The 20,980-nt window shown below is 34.9% G+C and overlaps 2 protein-coding genes across 3 annotated transcripts; one reads left to right on the forward strand and one right to left on the reverse strand.

The window, feature by feature from the left end:
• Positions 1-3,197: 3,197 nt before the first annotated feature.
• LOC113732235 (beta-glucosidase 13) lies at positions 3,198-9,747 on the forward strand. The gene is made up of 13 exons (XM_027257903.2): positions 3,198-3,356; positions 3,456-3,519; positions 3,806-3,864; positions 4,079-4,154; positions 5,340-5,417; positions 5,503-5,590; positions 5,793-6,060; positions 6,452-6,570; positions 6,688-6,905; positions 6,996-7,027; positions 8,250-8,352; positions 8,435-8,528; positions 9,403-9,747. The coding sequence occupies exons 1-13, from the start codon at positions 3,198-3,200 to the stop codon at positions 9,605-9,607; spliced, it is 1,563 nt and encodes a 520-aa protein (XP_027113704.2). The 3' UTR covers positions 9,608-9,747.
• A 2,450-nt stretch (positions 9,748-12,197) lies between these two features.
• On the reverse strand, positions 12,198-20,774 carry LOC113732236 (E3 ubiquitin-protein ligase makorin). 2 transcript variants are annotated; one of them, XM_027257907.2, is made up of 10 exons: positions 20,626-20,774; positions 19,498-19,585; positions 18,621-19,426; positions 17,599-17,668; positions 14,224-14,772; positions 13,953-14,041; positions 13,767-13,824; positions 13,133-13,209; positions 12,426-12,590; positions 12,198-12,315 (listed from the first exon to the last, which is right to left on the reverse strand). In XM_027257907.2, exons 1-5 carry the CDS (start codon positions 20,637-20,639, stop codon positions 14,524-14,526), a joined length of 1,227 nt encoding a protein of 408 aa, XP_027113708.2. In that variant the 5' UTR covers positions 20,640-20,774; the 3' UTR covers positions 12,198-12,315; positions 12,426-12,590; positions 13,133-13,209; positions 13,767-13,824; positions 13,953-14,041; positions 14,224-14,523. The 2 variants fall into 2 exon arrangements, with proteins under 2 accessions (XP_027113708.2, XP_027113709.2); XM_027257908.2 differs by lacking the exon at positions 14,224-14,772 and having other exon boundaries at positions 12,198-12,590.
• Between the last annotated feature and the right edge of the window lie 206 nt (positions 20,775-20,980).

Genomic DNA, 20,980 nt, shown 5'->3' on the forward strand with positions numbered 1-20,980 from the left:
AGGTTAAAGTATTGATTTGATGGTTGAATTGAAATGAAAGAGTGAAAATGGAATTGCAAAGAAGAGGAGAGCTCACAAGGATTTGGAGTTAGAGGTAAGGAAGAAAAAAAGATTCAACAAAAAGGAAAAATAAGAAAACTTGATTTTTACCGGTTCTTTCAATTTCTGGTCAAACCCGATTTTTTATCTGATTTGATCGAGTTTCTACCAACCCGAGTTTTTAAGATAACTGGGACCGAGCACTTCATCGATTTCCGATTCGATCGGTTGGACAAGCAGTTCCGTCCAAGTTTAAAAACTTGGCTTTCAAGAGAATTGCCAACCGACATGCCAAAATGCACAAGGCCTTTATGATCATGGGCAAATGCTTACCCTAGCGTTATTGCTTAAAGAAGAATATGCTGGCAATCATCTCCAGTTGATTATGCTACGGCCTTTGCATCACACAGTCGAAACAATTTATACTTAAGGGAAAAAAAGATCTATGCATTCCGATATTTATTTCCCGAAGCAGTTAATTTTCACAGCGAAACCATTGGAAAAACCACAAGTTAATTTTCACGATTAAACCCCTGGATCAAGTTAACAACCAACAGTAGTGTTGGCGTTTCTCGTTCCCCTTTATATTGCTCTCCTAAAATGCTCATGGCTATATGGACCTCTAGAGGGAAATAAAACATTTACATCTACCATGCTGAAAATCTGAAAAAATCACCATAAAAGTGGTTGCCCATACACTCTGCGCTGCGCGGTCTACCACAATCGGGTTTAGAGAGTGGACTTGGACGAAGTCTGGGTTTCCTGCCGGTCAAGCTGTCTTCTTGGTGCTGTCTCCTCCCAGTTTCTACGAACCTTGGGCAGACGTTTATAAGGTGTTAACGAACTTTTCTTTGGTCTCTCATTCTTGCGGAGTGGATGAGTATAATTTTTCTCTTAGTAGAAAAAAATTCAGATGTATTCAACTCTAGTTATCATTACGTGTTAAATTATACCTTCAATTTTTTCAGATCAGTCATCCATGCAATCTTTGCATCGATTATCGAATTTCGACAAACGACTTTTATGAAAAGGGCTCGTCCTGGTCAACTCACTGTTGACGAATGGATGAGCATAATGGCAGTGCCATTGGGGCTAGAGATCCCGCGTGTTGACTCCCTATTTACGTTGACCTAGAAAGTTACACAGAAAACGTAGACTCCATGGCTGCCTTGACCAAGCAGGTTCTCCCGGCAAAGGTTAGTAGGTTACACAGAAACTGTTGACTTCATGTCTTCCTTGATCAGGCAGGTTCCAGGCATAATGTTAAAGTATGACAGTACGATACCGTTTAATTAGTTCACAGGTGCTCCAATTCCATTTAAAAATCTGTTCTAATATTTGGAGTTTGGAGTTTGATCTTTAGTTTCATCTACTATAAGTGTGTTATAGGTATTCTGTGGAAGCGAATCAAAATTTGTCATGTAAGTAATTTGTACATTTTGTCGTTCTTGTACTTATTCTTCAACCCATTATTGATTTTTTGTACTCTCGACCTTAAATTTTTTGACACAAAATATTTTGCCCTTCAAAAAAATTACCTATTGACTCTTGTGTCATCCTGAGATCTTAGACCAGACAAGCTGACAGAAAATTGCTCTATTTTTCCACGCTGCGGGCGCTTTCATGATGTCCCCTTACCATAGACCAGGGGCGGAGGGAAGGGGGGGCCAGGGGGGCAACCGCCCCCCTCCAATTGTTATACAAAAATTTTTAAGTAAAAAAAATATTTCTTATATTGTTTTGTCCCCCAAAATATTGATAAAAATTTTCACTTTGCCCCCTCCTAAGGACCCAAATAATAATATTTGAAAGTTATTTGGATTTTATCTAAATAACAGAGACTCGCCTCCCTAATTGCAATTCCTAACTCCGCCACTGCCATGGACACGCATTGATTGACAATAGTCTTCGTGACGATCTCGTACCCAACGAACTAGTCATCATATCAAATTTGGAATACATCTTCAACCACGATTGCTTAGTGGTCACAAAAAGTGTTCAAACTAATTTATTTATTTTAAAAAGATTGAAATTGGATTTAACTTTGAGTCGTTTATTTATCATGTCAAATTTAATTAAAAATTTTATCAAGCTGACCTTGAATGAACCGTGACTAACTCAAATTTTTTACATAAAAATTTTGGAATTATGCTAATTGCGTCAAAATTGAGCTTAGTTTGAAAGTTTCAATGCACACAAAATATTCCTGTTTGGCTTAATCAGTTGCCGTAATAAGTGCGAACGAAGTCTTGGCTAACGAGTTCAATTCAAGTATAAATTTGATTAACTCTTTTTTCATCCCTAATCCAAGTTTAATAAGTAAATTGTAACCAAATTAATGATGACCCCGGTAGAAAATCCAAGAGTACTACAACTACTCTCTTCATCCCACTTTGATAGTTCTGTTTTCCCTTTTTATCTGTCCCAAATTATAGTCCACTTTTCAATTGAAAAATGTCGTCACCTTTTAATTTCTCTAAAATACCCTTATTCAAAGCAGGTTGTTATATATTAGTATAAATTATCTTATTTAATATAGATTGTTAACCTACTCCATTTAATACATTTAGATTTTCCGAAACATATTGATATATGAAAAGCCAGCTTTGTTATTCTTTCAAGCCAAGATGTGAAATAATATAAAATGAGAATTGATTATTTCTTGATCATCAATTTAAGTTCTCATAAACCATCAATTCAAGTTTCCATGAATAATTAATATAAAGTTGTACTCTATTTAATGTAAGGGTATTGTAGAAAAATAGCAACCTAAATTTATTATTCCAACAAAATTAACTACTTTTTCTTAAACTGTGTGAAAAAATAACTAGGACTATCAAAATGGGACAGAGGGAGTAATAAATAAAATTGCGTAACTGCAGTTAATTTGATCCCTGCCAGATGATAAATTAGAAGCTGTATTCAATCGGAATTTCGTGAAAAGTAGCTTAGTTGCACGCGTAATAGGAACAAATCCCAAAACCCAAGTCAGCCAAAGTGGACAAATACATTTTTCTTGAAATAAGTTATAAACCACATTATTGTGTTTCTCACGCACTAACAATTTTCTTGAAAGCACTTCACCGACTAGAAGCCATGGCACTATATAAATCAAGGTTGGGAGGCCTTTGATGCCTCATAACCAAAAGCAACAAGCAATGGCCCTCAAGTATAAGCTCATTCTTGCTCATCTTTTTCTCTTTGCATTCATTATCTCGGTGTCTCATTGTGATGAGAATGTGCCTCTTGTTAATGGCTTAAATCGAAGCAGCTTTCCATCTCATTTCGTCTTTGGAGCTGCAACATCTGCTTACCAAGTAAGTGATGTTATAGCCATGAATTAAAATTTCAGATTTCATTAATTATTCCGATAATCCCTGAAGGTTTCACCAGCATTCTAATGTATGGCCTTGTAGATTGAAGGTGCTTCAAATCTGAGAGGAAAAAATATCTGGGATGTCTTCGTTTCTAAGCACCAAGGTAGGCCGTTCACAATCCTACTGCAAATAGTGAATCTGCAGTGCCTTATACTCTCATGCTAATGCCCTTATCCTATGATAAATGTTTCCTCGCAAATTTACAACATCATATGCAACAATATAGCAAAATGGTTTCGACATGTTCGTGGATCCTAAAACCCAAGATTAAACTGGCAATCTTCACTTTCGAAATTGATTAAATAAAAGGTTAAGCAAAGAAAAAGAATCGATTGAGTTCGAAAGTAATTCTCAGTCAACCTCACGTGTAGTTTTGTTATTTGCAACAGACAGGATATCTAACCACAGCGACGCATTTGTTGCAGCTGATTCATATCATCGCTACAAGGTATTCTGTGATTTTTTTTTTTTTTTGTTTTAGATTTTCAACGTATCAACAAGTTCTTGGCCCAAGAAAAAGGGATAGAAAGTATTAGGTTCTTTTTTAATATTGCAGCTAGAAAATTACACCCGATGTTAATAGGTATTTTATCCAAGAAGGTGTATTTATTTCCTTCATTAGTCTCTGCTATAATTAATAAGCTTAAGGTTTCATCTTACAGGAAGATGTTAGTCTCCTAAGTGGCTTGGGATTTGACGCCTACAGGTTTTCCATTTCGTGGACCAGAATATTGCCAAGTAACGATTTTTCTTTTCTTTTTTTCTTTCTGTAATGCAGTATGGGTCTTTAATTGGTCCAAGTTCCACTCTAGTTGTATCTGTTACAAATGTGGGTTTTCACAAAAAAAAAAAAAAAAAAAAAAAAGTTACAACTGTGGGTGGTTTTTCCACAGATTTCACCAAAAGTATCTTATTAGTTGCTGGTGTTTGACTTTGAATTTTCCGCAAAGTTAAAATGTTGATCACGAATGTCTTCCATGTAACAAAGAAAATCAACCCAAAAGGTATATAATTTCACTTTGACACTTCCAAGCTCTATGAAATGAAAAGTTATCAAAATGCCCCAAAAATTACCTCGCAGGCATGTAGCTTGATGAGAAGTTAAAAATAGACTTGTACGTGCATGTGTTTCTCTTTGTATTTTGAAAATCAATCTTTGTTTTAAAAAAAATTCAATGTTACTTTTCCAAGTTTAATATCTTGGTTTGCTAAATACATGTGGGCGATCTGATTTGTGTTCAAAAGGGCAAAAAAAAAAAAAAAGTGTAAAATTCTTTCATAAGGTTTAGCATGCAGAATTTTACTCGTCCCCTCCCCCACCGAAAAAAAAGATTGGCAGACAGAATGGGAAAGGTTAGTCATTAGTTTATTCCGACTTCATGGGGTAACGCAATTAAAAGTGTTTGAATTCCCATTTTTTGAAAAAAAAAAATTACATCATAAACATATTTTCTAACTATCTTTCTATATTTTGAATCACTGTTTTTTATCACATGCATCACATTATAATTCGTTTGGATTGAGGGATATGATGAAAGATTTGAAATCCATTCAAATCGCTCTAGTTATTTAGATTACTTAAGAGGCATTTGGATTTATAAGTTGGCAATTATCTAAATACATTTCAAATACTAGAATAATTAGTAATTTATAAATAGAAATACTTTTTAAGTTTTCTAAACAAATAAAGGGATTTGAGAAGATTTCAAATCCTTTATCAAATCATTCGATCCAAATGCAAATTTACAATATTATTTTTAAAAAATTTGAATAATCTTCAATTCAAACACTCTATGATTCTAATTAAGGTTGCAAAATTGTTCTAATGCCTCGCGTAGATTAAATTCTTCCTTTCTTTTTGGACAATATCTTAAAGTTTAGAGTAGTTTATACTAACATTTTCTCAAATGTTTTTGTGACAAGCTGGAAGGATAAGCGGTGGCATAAGTGCCCGCGGGGTAAGATACTACAATGCACTAATTGATGACCTTATCTCTAAAGGTAAGTATCTTCCAATGATAATTAGTCTTAGTTGTGATCAATTACTATATTTCACTAAGACATAATGGTGGATTATTCTACCCAGGTATCCAACCTTTTGTGACCATATTCCACTTTGATCTTCCACAAAAACTTGAAGAAGAATATAAAGGTTTCCTAAGCCAAAAGATTGTGTAAGTGATTCAAAACTTTGTCAAATCTTTTTTCATGAATTTGCAACTTCGCAAACACAAATAATCCCCCCCCCCCGGTCTCCCTCTCCAAAAAAAAAAAACCAAAAAAATTCCTTAAAAAAGAACTAATGTTCTAGCCGCCACCTCACCCAACCTTAGTTGCCATATACACATGGTAATGAGTATCTAATATTTTGAACAGGGAAGACTATGCAAATTATGCAGAGCTTTGCTTCAGGTTATTTGGTAGCAAAGTGAAGCATTGGATAACATTGAATGAGCCATGGACGTATACTACAATGGGATATGCATTTGGAAAATTTCCTCCAAATAGATGCTCAAATAGGGAATTTGGTAGCCCCGATACTCGATGTCTGTATGGAAACTCTGGAACTGAACCTTATGTAGTTGCCCACCATTTGCTTCTTGCTCATGCTGCTGCTGTCAAAATTTACAGGGAAAAGTACCAGGTAAGTGTAGCTAAAGAAAATAAAGTGTACAAATTGCTTTGCTTTGTATTTGCACCCTTAATTTATGATTTATTCTCACTTCGCACCCTCAACATCAAATTTGAACACATTCTCCCCAAGCTTCCAGATCTTGTATTACTTTAGTGTTAAGATAATTAACAGGTCTTACACAAGAGTAAGCCAAGCACCTTATACAAAAATTATTTTGGTTACTTTGTAGATTTTTTTTTTTCAAAGATATCAATTAAACCACCAACAGCTAATGTACAAATATCTAATTCAGGAATAGGGCATAATTTTAATATAGATGTTGCTAGAAATAGAAGGGCAATAAATTTGTTCTTAAGTGTTTTGTTTACTACTTAATGGCTTCCAATATTATTTATTGCAGAAAATTCAAGGTGGTCAAATTGGTATTAGCCTTGTTACACAATGGTTTGAGCCATATGATCCTAATTCACAGACTGATGTTGATGCGGCAAATCGATCGCTTGCCTTCATGTTTGGATGGTGCGTCTACACTCCTTCCTTTGATTAGTTGAAAGCATATTTAAAGATCATTAACACATATTTTCCACATAATTTTGAGTTGCATGTTTTCTAACACTTTTAAGTGATTTCTTGCAGGTATATGGACCCTTTATTTAGAGGTGCTTACCCTACAGAAATGGTTAAATATGTTGATAAGGATCGTCTTCCAACTTTCAATCCTCAAGAAGCTGCGATGGTGAAAGGATCCTATGATTTCATTGGACTAAACTACTACACAGCTCAATACTCACGGGATATTCCATGTGATAAAAGTCAGAAAAACTATTTGACAGACTCGTGTGTTTCTCTAACTTGTAAGTTAGACCAATCCTCTATGATATAGTTTGCATCTCTCTTCTATATGCGATTCCAACGAAGTTGCAATTTGCAAATATTTTCAACAGATACCAAAGATGGAAAACCAATCGGGCTACAGGTATGGTCACTTACAATCAATTAGTTATTTAGAATTTCATTCATGTTGATGGACATAAAGGTTATAGTAATGTTAAGCTAAGCTGGCTACAGAAGGCATTTGCTTAGAATAGTCCTTTTTTTTCTATAGGCTATAGACAAGAAAGCGGCCTTGGTTTCATTTCTGCCCCCATTTCTTTATACATAGGGGGGCCTGCCTTTTTATATTTCTACATCTATGATTCTACTTGTATAATTAACTTCTCCTTAACACATTTAATTGATTTTTTCCAATATGTTATTCTTTTTCGTTTTCCCTTTTCATTTTTGACAATACCATTGTAAAAATGCAATGTTCTGACTTGTGACTTTCTATTTGCAGCCAAAAGTAGATCTCATTAACATGAGGTTTTTGCAAAAGCAATTCTATTGCATTAGAGTTTTTGCCTTTCCAATGTTTAAATTCTTCTTTGCTAATATGCTTATATTTATCTTAGAGTAAATCTTATATATACTGACCGTGTATACACTATCACGATTGGATATATGACACATATATAATATTTGAGTTTCAAATACAAATTCGAATTATGTGTCATACATTTAATGATGAAAATGCATACACTATCAGTGTATAGAAAATTAATCCTTTATCTTAACGTACTTCCATTTGATTTTTTACTTTTTATTTGGAGGAAAGTCCATAATTTTTTTTTGTGGCATTTGTGAGAGATATTATGTTGTTAAGAGTTTTAGTGCTGTGATGAATCCGATCCTTTCTTCTTCTTTTTTTTTTGTGAATGTTTTTCAATCTTAGTTGTTGTTCCACTCAACAGGCTAAGATTTTTTCTAAACCATAAAAATGTTATTATATTGTATTGAAGAAGTTTATTTTATAAAATTAATTGACATAAGGTCTAGTCAGAATCTTCCTTTTAATTTGTTTCTTTACATTTTTGTTATTTGGTGAAGTAAGCAAAGAGTGGATTTAGGATTAGAAAGATGTAGGTAAGATACTCATTTTATAGGAATAACTAAAAAAAATTCTACAAAAGTAATTTCGTAATGGGTCTAAAGAAAATTTTCCAAACCTCAATTGGGACAAAACGATTGTTACCCACTGTACTAACAAATTAAGCATGTGGTAAGTAAAAGAAGAAAAAAACTTAATTTTTTTTTTTTTGTGAGAGTATCTATTAGACATTACTAATTCTGAAATTGAACTGTGTCGAACGATTTTGCAGAGTGGAGCAGGCTGGCTTTATATTTATCCAAAAGGCTTCTACAAAATTTTAGTCCATATAAAAGAGAAATACAATAATCCACTAATCTATGTGACAGAAAATGGTAAGAGATTTTATTTTTATTTTTTCGTTTTCAGGTTGGAGCAACGTTTTTTATTTATTTAATAACCTATTACAATTTGTAGGAGTTTGTAGAGACAACGAATGGGATAAACCATTTGATTTGCAGAGAGTAAATTACCATCAAAATCATCTAACGGAACTTCGACGTGCCATCAAGTAAGTACTACGAGAACTGATATTGTTAGCTTTTATTTGGTAGTCTATTTGGAATCCAAACTAATAATTTACAGCCATTTAATAAAATCATATCACAATAACTGATGGCTATGTTCAAATTCTAAGCAACTAAATACAACCTTTTTTATTTTGTCAATCGGTAACATTTACACTATTCTATTTTAACCTCTACTTGAAAAGAGGTGAGGGTTGGACTGGGTGATACGGTAAGAAGGATTATAAGTAGGAGATCCTGAATTTAAAACTTAAAAAAAGAAAAAAAAGAGTACTCGAACAGTACTCAACTCGAAGGAAAGGAATCCACCTCTAGATTAAAAAAAAAAAAAAAAAAAGAATACCATTGCATGCCTTTTAGAATTTTACTGTAAATCTTACATTTTAAAAAAAAAAAAAAACTATACTTGGAGAGAACTCAACTCGAAGGAAAGAAATCCACCTCTAGATCAAAGGGGTATTAGTACACACCTTTTGGATTTTTACTACAAATCCAACTAAATACACCGTTTCAATGAGGAATAATACATTTTCAGTCATGAGTTTGAAGCAAAATTGTAAATGTTTCTTCGCTGGTCTAAATTGATTATTTAAAGAACTAATAAATCTTTTTCTTCTAAAACATGGAGGACCAAAGTTAAACCATTCTCCAAACAAGGACAACCAAAGTTGTATGTTTCCATGTTCAATTATTCACCTCAACCTATATCAAATACGACTCCTCTCTCTAATGGTGATTTCTATAACCATTTCTTTCTACTAATGCGGAACTAAAAACTGATACAAACCTTAATTTTTTTTCATACATTGCCTCTTCAAAAGATTATAGCTTGATAATCTCCTGTACTGTTTTGTCCAGTGATGAAAAGGTAAAGGTGAAAGGCTACTTCGTGTGGTCATTAATGGATAATTTCGAGTGGCTCGATGGTTATTTTCTCAATTTTGGACTTATACGAGTCAATTACGGCAATAAGTCACTGAAAAGATCATGCAAGGCCTCTGCAAGATGGTTCAGCAATTTCTTGCAGAAAAGTGGAAGCCCAAATGCTGCAAATGTATGCTAGCCTTTCTTGCTTTAAGGGAACTGAATTGCAACGACAATGCTGTATTTGCTCCTATAACTTTTTGTTACCACTCAATTTATTTATGATTCAACATGTATAATCGCAACTTTATATAAAAAAAAGTTTTGCTGATAAGAAAATTGGTCAGGCGACCGTGAGATTCCTGATTCGACTTTCAAGCCCTCTCTTTTTCTCCTTCTCCTTGCAAGGTTTTGGAGTTTTCTTTGGACCAAAAAATAAAAAATAAACAAGCTGTGGCTCGCGCATGATTAACAATGCTGTTGTAATATCATACTTCCTTTTTAATTAGTTACCGAGATAATTTGTTTTTTTATCTGTATTTGGCTAAAGGATAATCAATATGATTAATTAGTAAATTAGCACATTTTTGTGAACATAGGCATCTCAAATTAATGAACAAAGTGCTAAAGGATAATTAAGGTGTTTGTCATCAAACACCAAGTTCTAATTGTCCAAAAGAGGAAGGGATTACAAAATATGCCTCTCATCTAGGAGGCATGCGTGAACTTGTGAACCAATTAAAGTGTTTTAGTTGCAGCGCCTTGGTTTCTTTGAAGCCAAAAACGCAAAAGCATGTCTTAATGATGAATGAGCTTATAATCTAATAATTAATTGGAACGATTTGGATTGCATCTTTTAATTTAGAAGAACTTTCAGAAAAATAATACTGTAACACTTTTTGGAATCTAATGATTGAGAGATGTAAGATAGAGAATTATAAATAAATAAATAAAAAGTTGGAAAACATTGAAATTATTCCAAAACATAGCTGCAGAAATCTATGCTAACCATTGGGGTGCTCAATGGCCAAAGAAGGGTTCTTAGAATTATCTTCACTGCCAGATTCAGATTTGATTGTCATGCCCAGTAATTAGATGTAGTCAAGGGCATGGGAAGGGTAGGTGGATTAAAAGGAACCAAAAAAAAAAAAAAAAAAAAATCTATACTGACCTCATCTAACTCAGACATAGAGCTGTTAAACGAACCGAGCTGTTCGTTAGCTCGGTTCGTTTCGGCTCGTTCGTGTTCGTTAAAGGCTCGTTCGAAAGCCTTAAACGAACGAACACGAACGAATTTTTGTGTTCGTTTAATAATCGAGCGAACACGAACATGTTCGCGAATTTTAACGAGCGTTCGCGAACAAATTTGTACTTGTCTTATGTCTGAATTTTTATATTTGAAGGACAAATTACTTTGTTTTATTTGTTATTTTTATGTTAATATTGCTTATGCAGTTATTGAATAATGGAATTTAGTCATTTAGTATTTTAATTATTTTTTAGGATGATTAATGATTTGTGTGGCATATTTAAGGCCTAGAATAGTCTGGATTCGAACTTTTTGAGCGTGTTCGCGAACGGCTCATTTATGTTAAACGAGCCGAACACGAACACGAACTTTACTTAACGAGCCGAACACGAACACAGGTTTAGAGTTCGAAAGTTAACGAACGAACACGAACGGAGTTCGAGTCGCTTAACGAACAGAGCTCAAACATGAGATACTCGGTTCGTTTCGGTTCGTTTACAGCTCTACTCAGACATTGCCAACCCAATTAAACTTACTTACTTCGACGTTAAGAGAGGTCAAAATTCAGATTTTAGTAAGATAATTGTTTTTAATAGTTAAATTAAACCTACCTGTGCCATATGGCTCTACAGCTAGCCTACTTCCAAAGATACGTGACCCTCACGACTTCCAAACTCTTCTACCGTATCTTCCCAATTAATTTACTCCTCTCGTCAAATTACTTGTTGGACTCAAAGTAAACGTGGCAATTGTCTAACTGTCCTTCAGTCCAGCTGCCCACGTTTTCTATTATGTCCCACACGCTTTTACCACTCCCCTTACAACTACTATAAACACACCCCTCAGCAGCAATCATTATCTCTAATCACAAAACACAATCATTTTGTTTGATGCCCTGTCTCAATTCTTCCCTGATGGCTCAGATGTGTGGTGCATCATCAATGAAGGCATCGGCTATGCTTCTTGTTCTTGCAATGCTTAGCTCCACCATGGTGGCTCAAGAATTTGCTCCTGCACCAGCCCCTGAACCTGCCTCAGGATCATTCTCCTTGGCATCTTCAGGAGCAATTTTGTGCTGTTCATTGATGCTGTCTCTACTGGCTCTCATCAAGAACCAGATGTGATTCTTGAGATTTCTTTCCAATAAGCATTCCTCCATTGTCACATACATGTACATGTAGAGTTGGGGAGCTGTGTATTGATTTTTCATGGGAGGGATACTTTTCCTTTTTGTACTGTACCATATTTGAGTATTTCTTGTGTATCTTAGACTAGTGGGATTAATAAAAGTTTGAGTTTGTGTTCTTATTTCTCCTGGTAAACGTATACCTATGAAAATTTATATGCATCATCATCTCTAATCAATTTATGCAACATTGTTCAAACTCAGTGGGATTTTATACCGCGGCCTGGGAAATGCTGTCAACAGTAAAAACTAGGTCCTAAGAACAGTGGCTCAATAAGCGAAATTTCCAAAAGATAATTTTGGAAGGATGAGAGGAAAAATATGTATGGAACCCTGCAAAGAATATAACCATCCTAATTATAAGCCACAATTTCTTGCAGTATATTTTATTTACTGAAAATTCACCCATGTTCGCTCAGCTAAGCTCAAGTGCAGGCACCAAATCAACCAAGGGAACAACCATTCAATGCCACTGTTGACAAAGAATACAGAGTAAACCTGTTACTTTTTTATGAGGGTGGACAAGCAGGTAAGAAAGCATCCTTTTATCAACGAAAAATATGACTTCCTAAACTCACTGACCATTTATGCTGTAAAAACCAACATATTGCAATGCTTAACTTCTGTTCAGGTGTCCAAAATAAAACAGCTTCTCACAGGTATCTTAAATATGAGATGCAATTCACACATAATTACGAATTGTCCTGCCCTGAACCTGATAGCTATATCCACCTCAAAGTTGTACACCTGAAAATGAAGGGGTGACAAATTAACCAATCAAGAAAATGCAGGCACTATAAAACAATCTACTACATATAAATGCCGAGATATGCTGAATACAAGATGCATTTGGAATTTCAATCCTCAAACCAACCATAGAGAAAGCAATTTGTCTTCAATTTAACCCAGAAACAAGAGAAAACATAAATTGCGAAAACTCTTCATTAAAACCTATAGCATCAATGTGAAAAAAAAAAAAATTAAGAGTGCTACCACGCTATTTTGAAGTGCTTTACCAGAATGATAACTAAGCCAAAGAAACCTAAATTTGCTGAAACCATGTGCTCTACATAAGATAAGAGGAAACATAAGAGGAATCCAGCAATAGTCCCAATTCTCTTATAATGATGCTGAATGACAAATTGTTCACACAATTGCACGTTTCATGGCTTTCGTTTAATTAAACTGTACATTTTATAGAAGAGGAAAAACACAGAGAAGCCAATTCTTGAGAAAAAATTTTCCAGTACAATTTGTCTTCTTGTTCTGGAAGGATTCAAGTGACTCACCTTTCAAAGGGAAATACAGGGTCCCTCTCCAAAAAGAACAATACGCATTTACAAATCTGCTACTTGTTCAAAATACCCTGCAAGGCATTATGTTAGATAGACAGGGCATGTTATTACCACTAAGAAATGTAACAAATGCAGAAATAAGAATCTTGCTGGAAAACTAGGCTACTATAGTAGAGCAGCTAAAAGCCAATGACGTTTACTTCAATTTGGAACCAAACATGTTAGTCCAACATCAGGTAAAAAGTCCGAAGAATAAATGACTAGGGGAAACTGAGCTTTGAACATCTTTTGAACAGAATAAAGAAAATAAAAGTCCCCAGAATAAAGAAAAAGGGGCTACTGAGCTTGCAACAACGCTCTGATAAAACAACTAAGGTTGGCAATACAAGTGTCAAAACTTCCCTATTAGACAGTTATCAATTAGCATATCTGATGTGTGAATGGATATACATTGGGAAATTTTCACAAACACATCTAATTTAAGCATCACATGGCAAAATTGACTACCAATTGCATTACAGAAATAGGAAACTGGAAGCAATTAAATAACTAAGCTACAGAAAGAACCCCAAACAAATCTGCAGTCGAGGAATTTTGAGATCAAATCACATAAACAAGCTAAACATACACTGAAAACTCTAAGCATGATTCATCTTATTTGGAAGTTACTGAGGAAATCAGAGAGCCTGCAAAAAAAAATGAACTCATCAAAAGAATATAGCATTAAAAACTGCAGAAAGGGTCATGGTGGACCTGCTTAGAAAATTTGATTAACTTATTAAGCAAACATAAATTGACAAACAAAAGTTTGAACCTAATATTTTTGGCAATCACAGTTTGTCCATCTTCAGCCCCAAGATGGCGTAGAACTACTTCCTCCAGACGACCATCACGATATGCATGCTGTAATAAGGGACAATCCATCAACCAATTAGTCAAATACAAGCCCATGACAAGGTAAAGACAGGCCAAAAATACAGAAGAAATGCAGCCATAAACCAAAGAAAGTACCAAGACACTCGAACGAAAAGTAGAATTAAAAACCCGAATGCAGAACCAAAAGAAAAAACAAAAGGGACCAGTACCAAAAGTTACACCAAGACAAAAACTACACATTAGTTCCAAGATAGCTGTCAATAAATGATTTGCCCATTTACACCACAGACACAAAAAAAGGATGCTCAAGCCCTTCCAAGTGCAACACTTGTCATCAGGAGTACTGGAAAGCCAGAATACACCAAAAACAAAAGTCAGCTGTTGGAAAATCCAACAATGGAGCCTAACTGAATAACTAGGGCAACTAAATGTCCAGGGACACATAAAACCCATCAGTAATTAATCAGTTCACTGGTTGATATCCTAATCACTTGACCAGTCACTTGAATCTAAAGCCCCAACATCATCATAAACGCCAGTTCTTCAGCCATTTCATTTTCTGAATCTTCAGAGATAAAATCCTCTTCTACTCCGGCTGAAATATGTGGACTGTAAAAGTGCTCAAACAGATACAGCAAAGCATTTTTATTCACAGTTTCAGAGAGACATTCTTCTTCTTCTGAATCCATAAACCTTGTGCAGTATAGATCAGGCATCAGAGTAGAATTCCATAGATATGAGCCTGGCTTGACAGTATGCTGGAAGAAACAAAGATGGCATCCATTAAGCCAACTAACCAAGCCTTTGGAAATCAACGTATAAATTCTAAGGAACAATTCTAAGAATATACTTGAGTCTAGCTACTTTAAATTTGTTGTGTCTGTAAACCTCAGAAATACCACCTTGACAAGAAGAACATATAAGTTTCTTCCATCCTTGCAATGATCAACAAGTAAAGAAGGAAAACACATGTTCTCCCCAATATATGTTTGTACTAAATTTCAAGGACCATCCACCGCTCCCCCCGCTCTGATGAAATAGCTTAATTTTAACCAAAAACAAGGCACCCAGCTATGACTTATGAAAATGCTCTGTGTACACGTTTGAGAATCTTGCTTGTTAAATGGAATAAATGCAAAAGGCTAGATAAAAAGCAATTTCACAACACCAAATCCAGGTATTGATACAAATAAAGTGTGCAGACTGTACTTTTGGCATATATGCCAATGAACACTTAATTGCTTTCCATGCTTTTATTAATGAAGATCAAGAGGAACTAGAAAAACTAGACTAGGTACAAAAAAAAAAAAAGCTTAACTAGCCAAATAAGATCATGATGTCAGCTAGGTCTAATAAATCTGCAACCAAGCTCTTTTAAAAGTTTAAAGGAAGATACGGATGGCTTGGAACAAGATCAATAAGAAATATAAAACAGACGAAATCCAGCTACAGCAATTTCACCTTGGTTAGGGAACTCCTGGACATAGATTCTTCAATATTTATAAGGCTAATTGCACGTAGACGTTTAGTTACCATTCCACTGTAAAACTTTTGGGCAGATTGTGATAAAAGGGCGTCAAAGGGAAAGATGCATCAAGTTGCAGGAAATTACTAACTTGCCATCTGCTATTAAGTTCTATCATTACCACTTAAATGAACAAAAGCCAAATGAAGATTACCTATTCTGACTGCAAAAGAATAAACAGATATCTTATATAAGACAGACAGGGAAAAACTACCAAACTGTAACAAGTACTGCTGTATCAATTGTGTATGCATCTAATCAAGTTTCAAAAACTCTTATTCTTGAACAATCTCAAGCCCCAATCAAGTTTGAAGATGCACAAAAGTAACAGATGAATATAAATTGCATAACATTGTAGTGTAACCAATATATATCCATTTCAGCAGAAAAAAAAAATCCCATCACTGATTTCTTAATAGCGTATCCCAAGTATAAATCATCTCCCAGCTCTAGAAAAAAATGACTAAGAAAGACTATATCAAAAACAAGCTTGAATCGAATTGTTTGTTTTTCAAGCTTGACTGTTGAGGTAAATTATCTCAATTTTGAACCTGAACATTGGCAAGCTTATATTACTGTTAACATAAGGTTGCCATTCTCATAATTTTTTTTAATCCGCTCAAATTTGACAAAGGAAATAATCATCCAGAAAGCTTTCTGGGCATGACTAAATGCATGTGCATCATATTACCACATGATCATGTGATCTTATATGGCAAACGTAACACATTGGGATCAGTGTGTTATTTGTAACTTAAAAAACAAAAGTTCAGCTCTAACTTGAACTGATATTGTATTTCAAAGGTTGCAAATAGGCATCTATTAAAAAGCAAGAGACAACTACTAACAGCCACATTTTGTTACACTATACATAGCTATACCTGTCTCTACCTAAATGGAACTGGCAGAGAAATACTCATGTTCTACCAAATAAAGCAGATGGACATGCCTGGTGGGTCATCAGATAATTTAACAGATGGCCAAACATAGACTCCTTTCTATTTGTGAATATGGAAATCGCAAAAGTTTAAGATAAAATTCTTTCACTATTACTCAAGTTGCAAATCAAGTGTTGAAACACTTGAGAAAATTTCAAAAAAAACATTGTAACCCTGTTAAATTGTATATATATGGCCTGTTCTTTTTTCATCTCAGCTTTTTTAACTGTTAGAATAAGAGTGATACTTGAAAAGGTTGCTCAAATAATTAAATCATGTTTTTCTTTTCATTGGTAAGTTTTGAAAAGCCAAAAGTTGTTATTATCAAAAAAATCTCAGGGCCACTCTGAGAATCAACTCTTTTCATCTTCATGTAAGCTCAAACCAAAAGTCAAAAGCAAACAAGCACCTAAAAGCAGTTTTTAGCTTGCAAAAATGTTCTAAGTAGCTAAATTTAAGCAACCAAAAACAGGCCGTTAAGATCAAGCAAACTTGATTAACGATATTGACACGAAAACCAAAAAAGATCACTTGTGCTCCAACTCAAGTGCCATTGATTTAAAAGCTGGAGAGCTTGGTGATCAGTGGCTAATGATTCCAAGAATTCCCCAACCATTTGCCACCTAATGTTTGACTAAATAAACTTATTCAAGAAAGTCATCCTAGTTATTAGTCAAGGACCCCCAAAAGCTAATCCAGCCAAAATGCATTACCCACATAACACCAAAATGACCTAAGCACTAAGCTTGCAGGGTTTTTAATGAATTTAGCATTCTCTTCAACAATTGTAATTGATCCACTACCCATATAACACCAAAATCACCTAAGCACCAAGCTTGCAGGGTTTTTGATGAATTTAGCATTCTCTTGAACAAGTTGTAATTGATCCACACCTTTAGGCCCCAAAAAGCCAGTAAAACAAAAGAAGGTTGCTTCATTCTTGCAAATTCAATGGTAAACAACATTGATAGAAAAAATAATTTTATCAAACTTTACTGATGCTATACACAAATACCATAAGGAAACTTTCACCAAAAAAAGGATATATTAATAAAGACAATTACGTAAGCAAAAGCATATGCATTTATCAGAGAAGTATGGAGTCTTTTCCAAGCAAATACCTTGTAGAAACAACTAGTCCCGAATGGGCAAGTTCCATTTCCAAAATCAAAGTGCTTACAGTCAATAGACCTGCATAACAGAAAGGGAAAAAAAATACTCATCAGAAAAGGAGGGGGAAGAGAGGAAAGAAGCACACCCGTTACACTTGGAGTTCTTTGACAATGACTCATCAAATATAAGCAAGCACTTCAAAAATAAAATACCATGTATACACAATTCACCACACCAAATAAAGCTCAACTTCTAGGATGGACCATTTTATATACACTGAAATAAAATGAAATACAATAAAATTAAACTCATTACCAAACTTACTAATGTGAATCATGAACACTTCTAGAGGGCAAAGTACGTGCATTCGACATGTTTACTAACCATGTAGCACATAAACAAAAAAGGAGGTGCATATTCCTCTGTATTTGGATGGGTTGGGGAACTTTTAAAAATTTAGCCAAGACTTGAGCGCATAATGGTATTAGAAAAATTGTGCGCATATATAATCCCATAGATGCATAACCTCTCTCTCTGAACAAAGCTACAGACACTGTAGATGTAACAAAAGTTGCACTTAGACATAAATTAGAACAAGACAAGGGTTATCATATTCCTGAGATACAATTCAAAACCGCTAACTTAAGCATGTAATATAAGAAACTATTAATTAAACTTCCAACAGATCCTACCAATTTTCTCAGCTTGGAAACATATTTGCACAGCCTTAAACTTTCAGGTAACTTGTACCAATACTTAGGATCTTGCACATGCACTCCAGCATACCTACTAACCAACTCCAGTATCTACTTCAGAGAGCTGACATATTGGAGGATATGGTTTTCTTGATTTTTATTAATGTGATCATCACAAGCAAATTGATAAGAATATGCTATTTAATGTTCCATATTAATCTCATCTACCAAATAGGCAAGAAAGACTTATTTAAGAAGCTCAATGATACACTCCTCTAGAAATTCACAATTAGTGGCTCCATGTAAACAAGAATTGTTTTACCAATTAGTGGTACCTGAGTTTTGCTTTATAGCTGTCAACGATCTCTTGCTTTTCTTCCTTGGAAGAATACCAAATAAAACTAGGGATGACAAAGTAAGAGAGCTTTCTGCATATAGGGCAGGCCCTAAGTGCAGAATTCACATCCATTCCAGATGCTGGAGAACTACTGCGCCAGTTCCTAATACAAGATATACAGAATGGATGATCACACTCCGAAAGTATTCCAAACTTCTGTTCAGCTGCTGTGGGCTTCGATAGTACACGTTCAAGGCAGACACTACACTCTATTTCTTGACTATGCTTTAATGCATCCAGGTTCTTTTGCCTTCTCTCACATAATTTAACATGGTCTTCCCTCTCCTCAGGCCTAAAGGGATGTAAACAATGTTTCTCACAAGTTGGACATAGGTCTCCATGAATATGGGGGCACATTTCACCACGAGGACAATGGCCAGCAGCAGCAAAAGAACAGATTGGTTGATCAGCTGGATTTCGACTCTTTGTCTCTCCAAAGTCACTAAATTCTGATACATCCTCATGCCTAACCATTTCTCCCCCGGCTGGTTTAGTTGTAGGCAACATTGATCTGCTTGCCAAGGAACTGTCAGCAGTAACACCTGAAGCATGACCAATAACAACTGAAGGAGCTCCAGAAGGATGAGCAGCCAAAATGGATTTTGATTGTAAGTATTGAGAAGGATTTGCTGATGAAGATGAAGATGAAGATGAAGCTGATGATAAAGGGCGAGAAACTTTCACATGTTCGTATCTACACCGGCTCCCATAAGCACAAGCTCCTTTTTGGTAGAAAGTACATATCTGCAACAATAAAATTATAAGACACTATGCTATAACATTCCAAAAACAAAAATAATTACATAATATATTACATTATTCTGTGGGGCATTCCAGTCATGCAAAAATTCACAGTGATCCCCTTTTAGACATGCCCCATGAGCAAAGAACTTGCATTGGACCCTGGAGGAATTTGAGGCATTGACACATGTCAGAAAAACACAGTTCGCTGCTAGAACTATCAAACTCAGGGAAAGAGGAAACAAATAAAAAACAGGGTACAAATGCCCAAACAGTGTAAGAGATTAGAACAAACAAAGAAAAAAAATGCTCACAACAGAATCAACTTCACAGCAGAATCATAGAGAACTAGAACTGCTTATCAGGTGCTGCACTCTAGGGTCTCAAAAAAGCTATTCCTGAACATCACACACAACCAACATTTCGTCTCTGCACTACAATAAAATAATTGCTCATTTTACTTCTATAACCCACATCAGATGCACCCAACATTTTGGCTAAGATACTTTGCCCAACAGAATGACATAAATTTTTAACAATAAGTGACTCAATGTATCAGAATCAGACCCAACTAAAGTTGCATTCTTTTGCCTAAAGTGACAACTAATCCTAAAGAAAGTTCATCTCCATTGGCCATTCTTCATTGTTCCCATCATCAGATAATTGTTTAAACAATTGAAACACATCACTTTCTTGTTTTCACCTCAAGTTCAATAATCCAGTCCAAGCCATTGAACCCTTAATTCTAACTTACACTAGAAAGCCAGTAGGAGGCCAGGGTTGCAACTTGCAACAGATGGTTACCGAAACTGTGAAGTTTTAGTAAAACAAACATCAAAATTTCATCTTTCTTCCTTTTCCTTGTGGGATCGAATCAAATCCTATATATTCGTAACACCTCATTATAACATAACTCCCAAAGCAAGAAAGCAAACTAAAATGCAAAGAAACCCGAAGAAAAGGTAAAAGCATCATCATCATCAGCACCAGATTCAATAACAGGAAGAAAAATAAAAAGACTCTTTTGGATTCAGTTCAGCCCAAAATTTTGTAAAGCTTATGTAAGCATGCAAGGTTGTCCACAAGGATCCTTTAAAGGAAAAGAAAGGAAAAAATAAAAAACCATCAAAATGATAACAAAATCAAATAGCTTCGATTAAAATTAAAGATAATTAAATACAAATTCAAGTTAAAGATTTCACCTCTTTTTGGACATGGTTGAATTGAAAAATTGCAGGTGTGAAATAGGCGAGGTTGCAGAGGATGAGTAAGGAATTGATGCTTCAAAGAATTAGCGAGTAAATATAGGGCTTTTGGCGGTTTGATCGATGGGAATTGGTGATCGTCAACTTTGCATTTTTAGTCCTCCGGTTTATGGTGTACTCTCACAAAACCCCATGGTAAGCAGTACAGTAATTGTTAAGCTATTTCAGTCGGATGGTTTTCATAATATTGCAAAATTTGAGCCTAGGCATGAAAATTGGCTTGCTTTCTTTGTCTCACTAGATATATAGATATATATACATATATATATTATATATACACATATATACATGT

Source organism: Coffea arabica, chromosome 2c (assembly GCF_036785885.1).
Source record: "Coffea arabica cultivar ET-39 chromosome 2c, Coffea Arabica ET-39 HiFi, whole genome shotgun sequence".
In the NCBI taxonomy this organism is placed as follows: domain Eukaryota; kingdom Viridiplantae; phylum Streptophyta; class Magnoliopsida; order Gentianales; family Rubiaceae; genus Coffea; species Coffea arabica.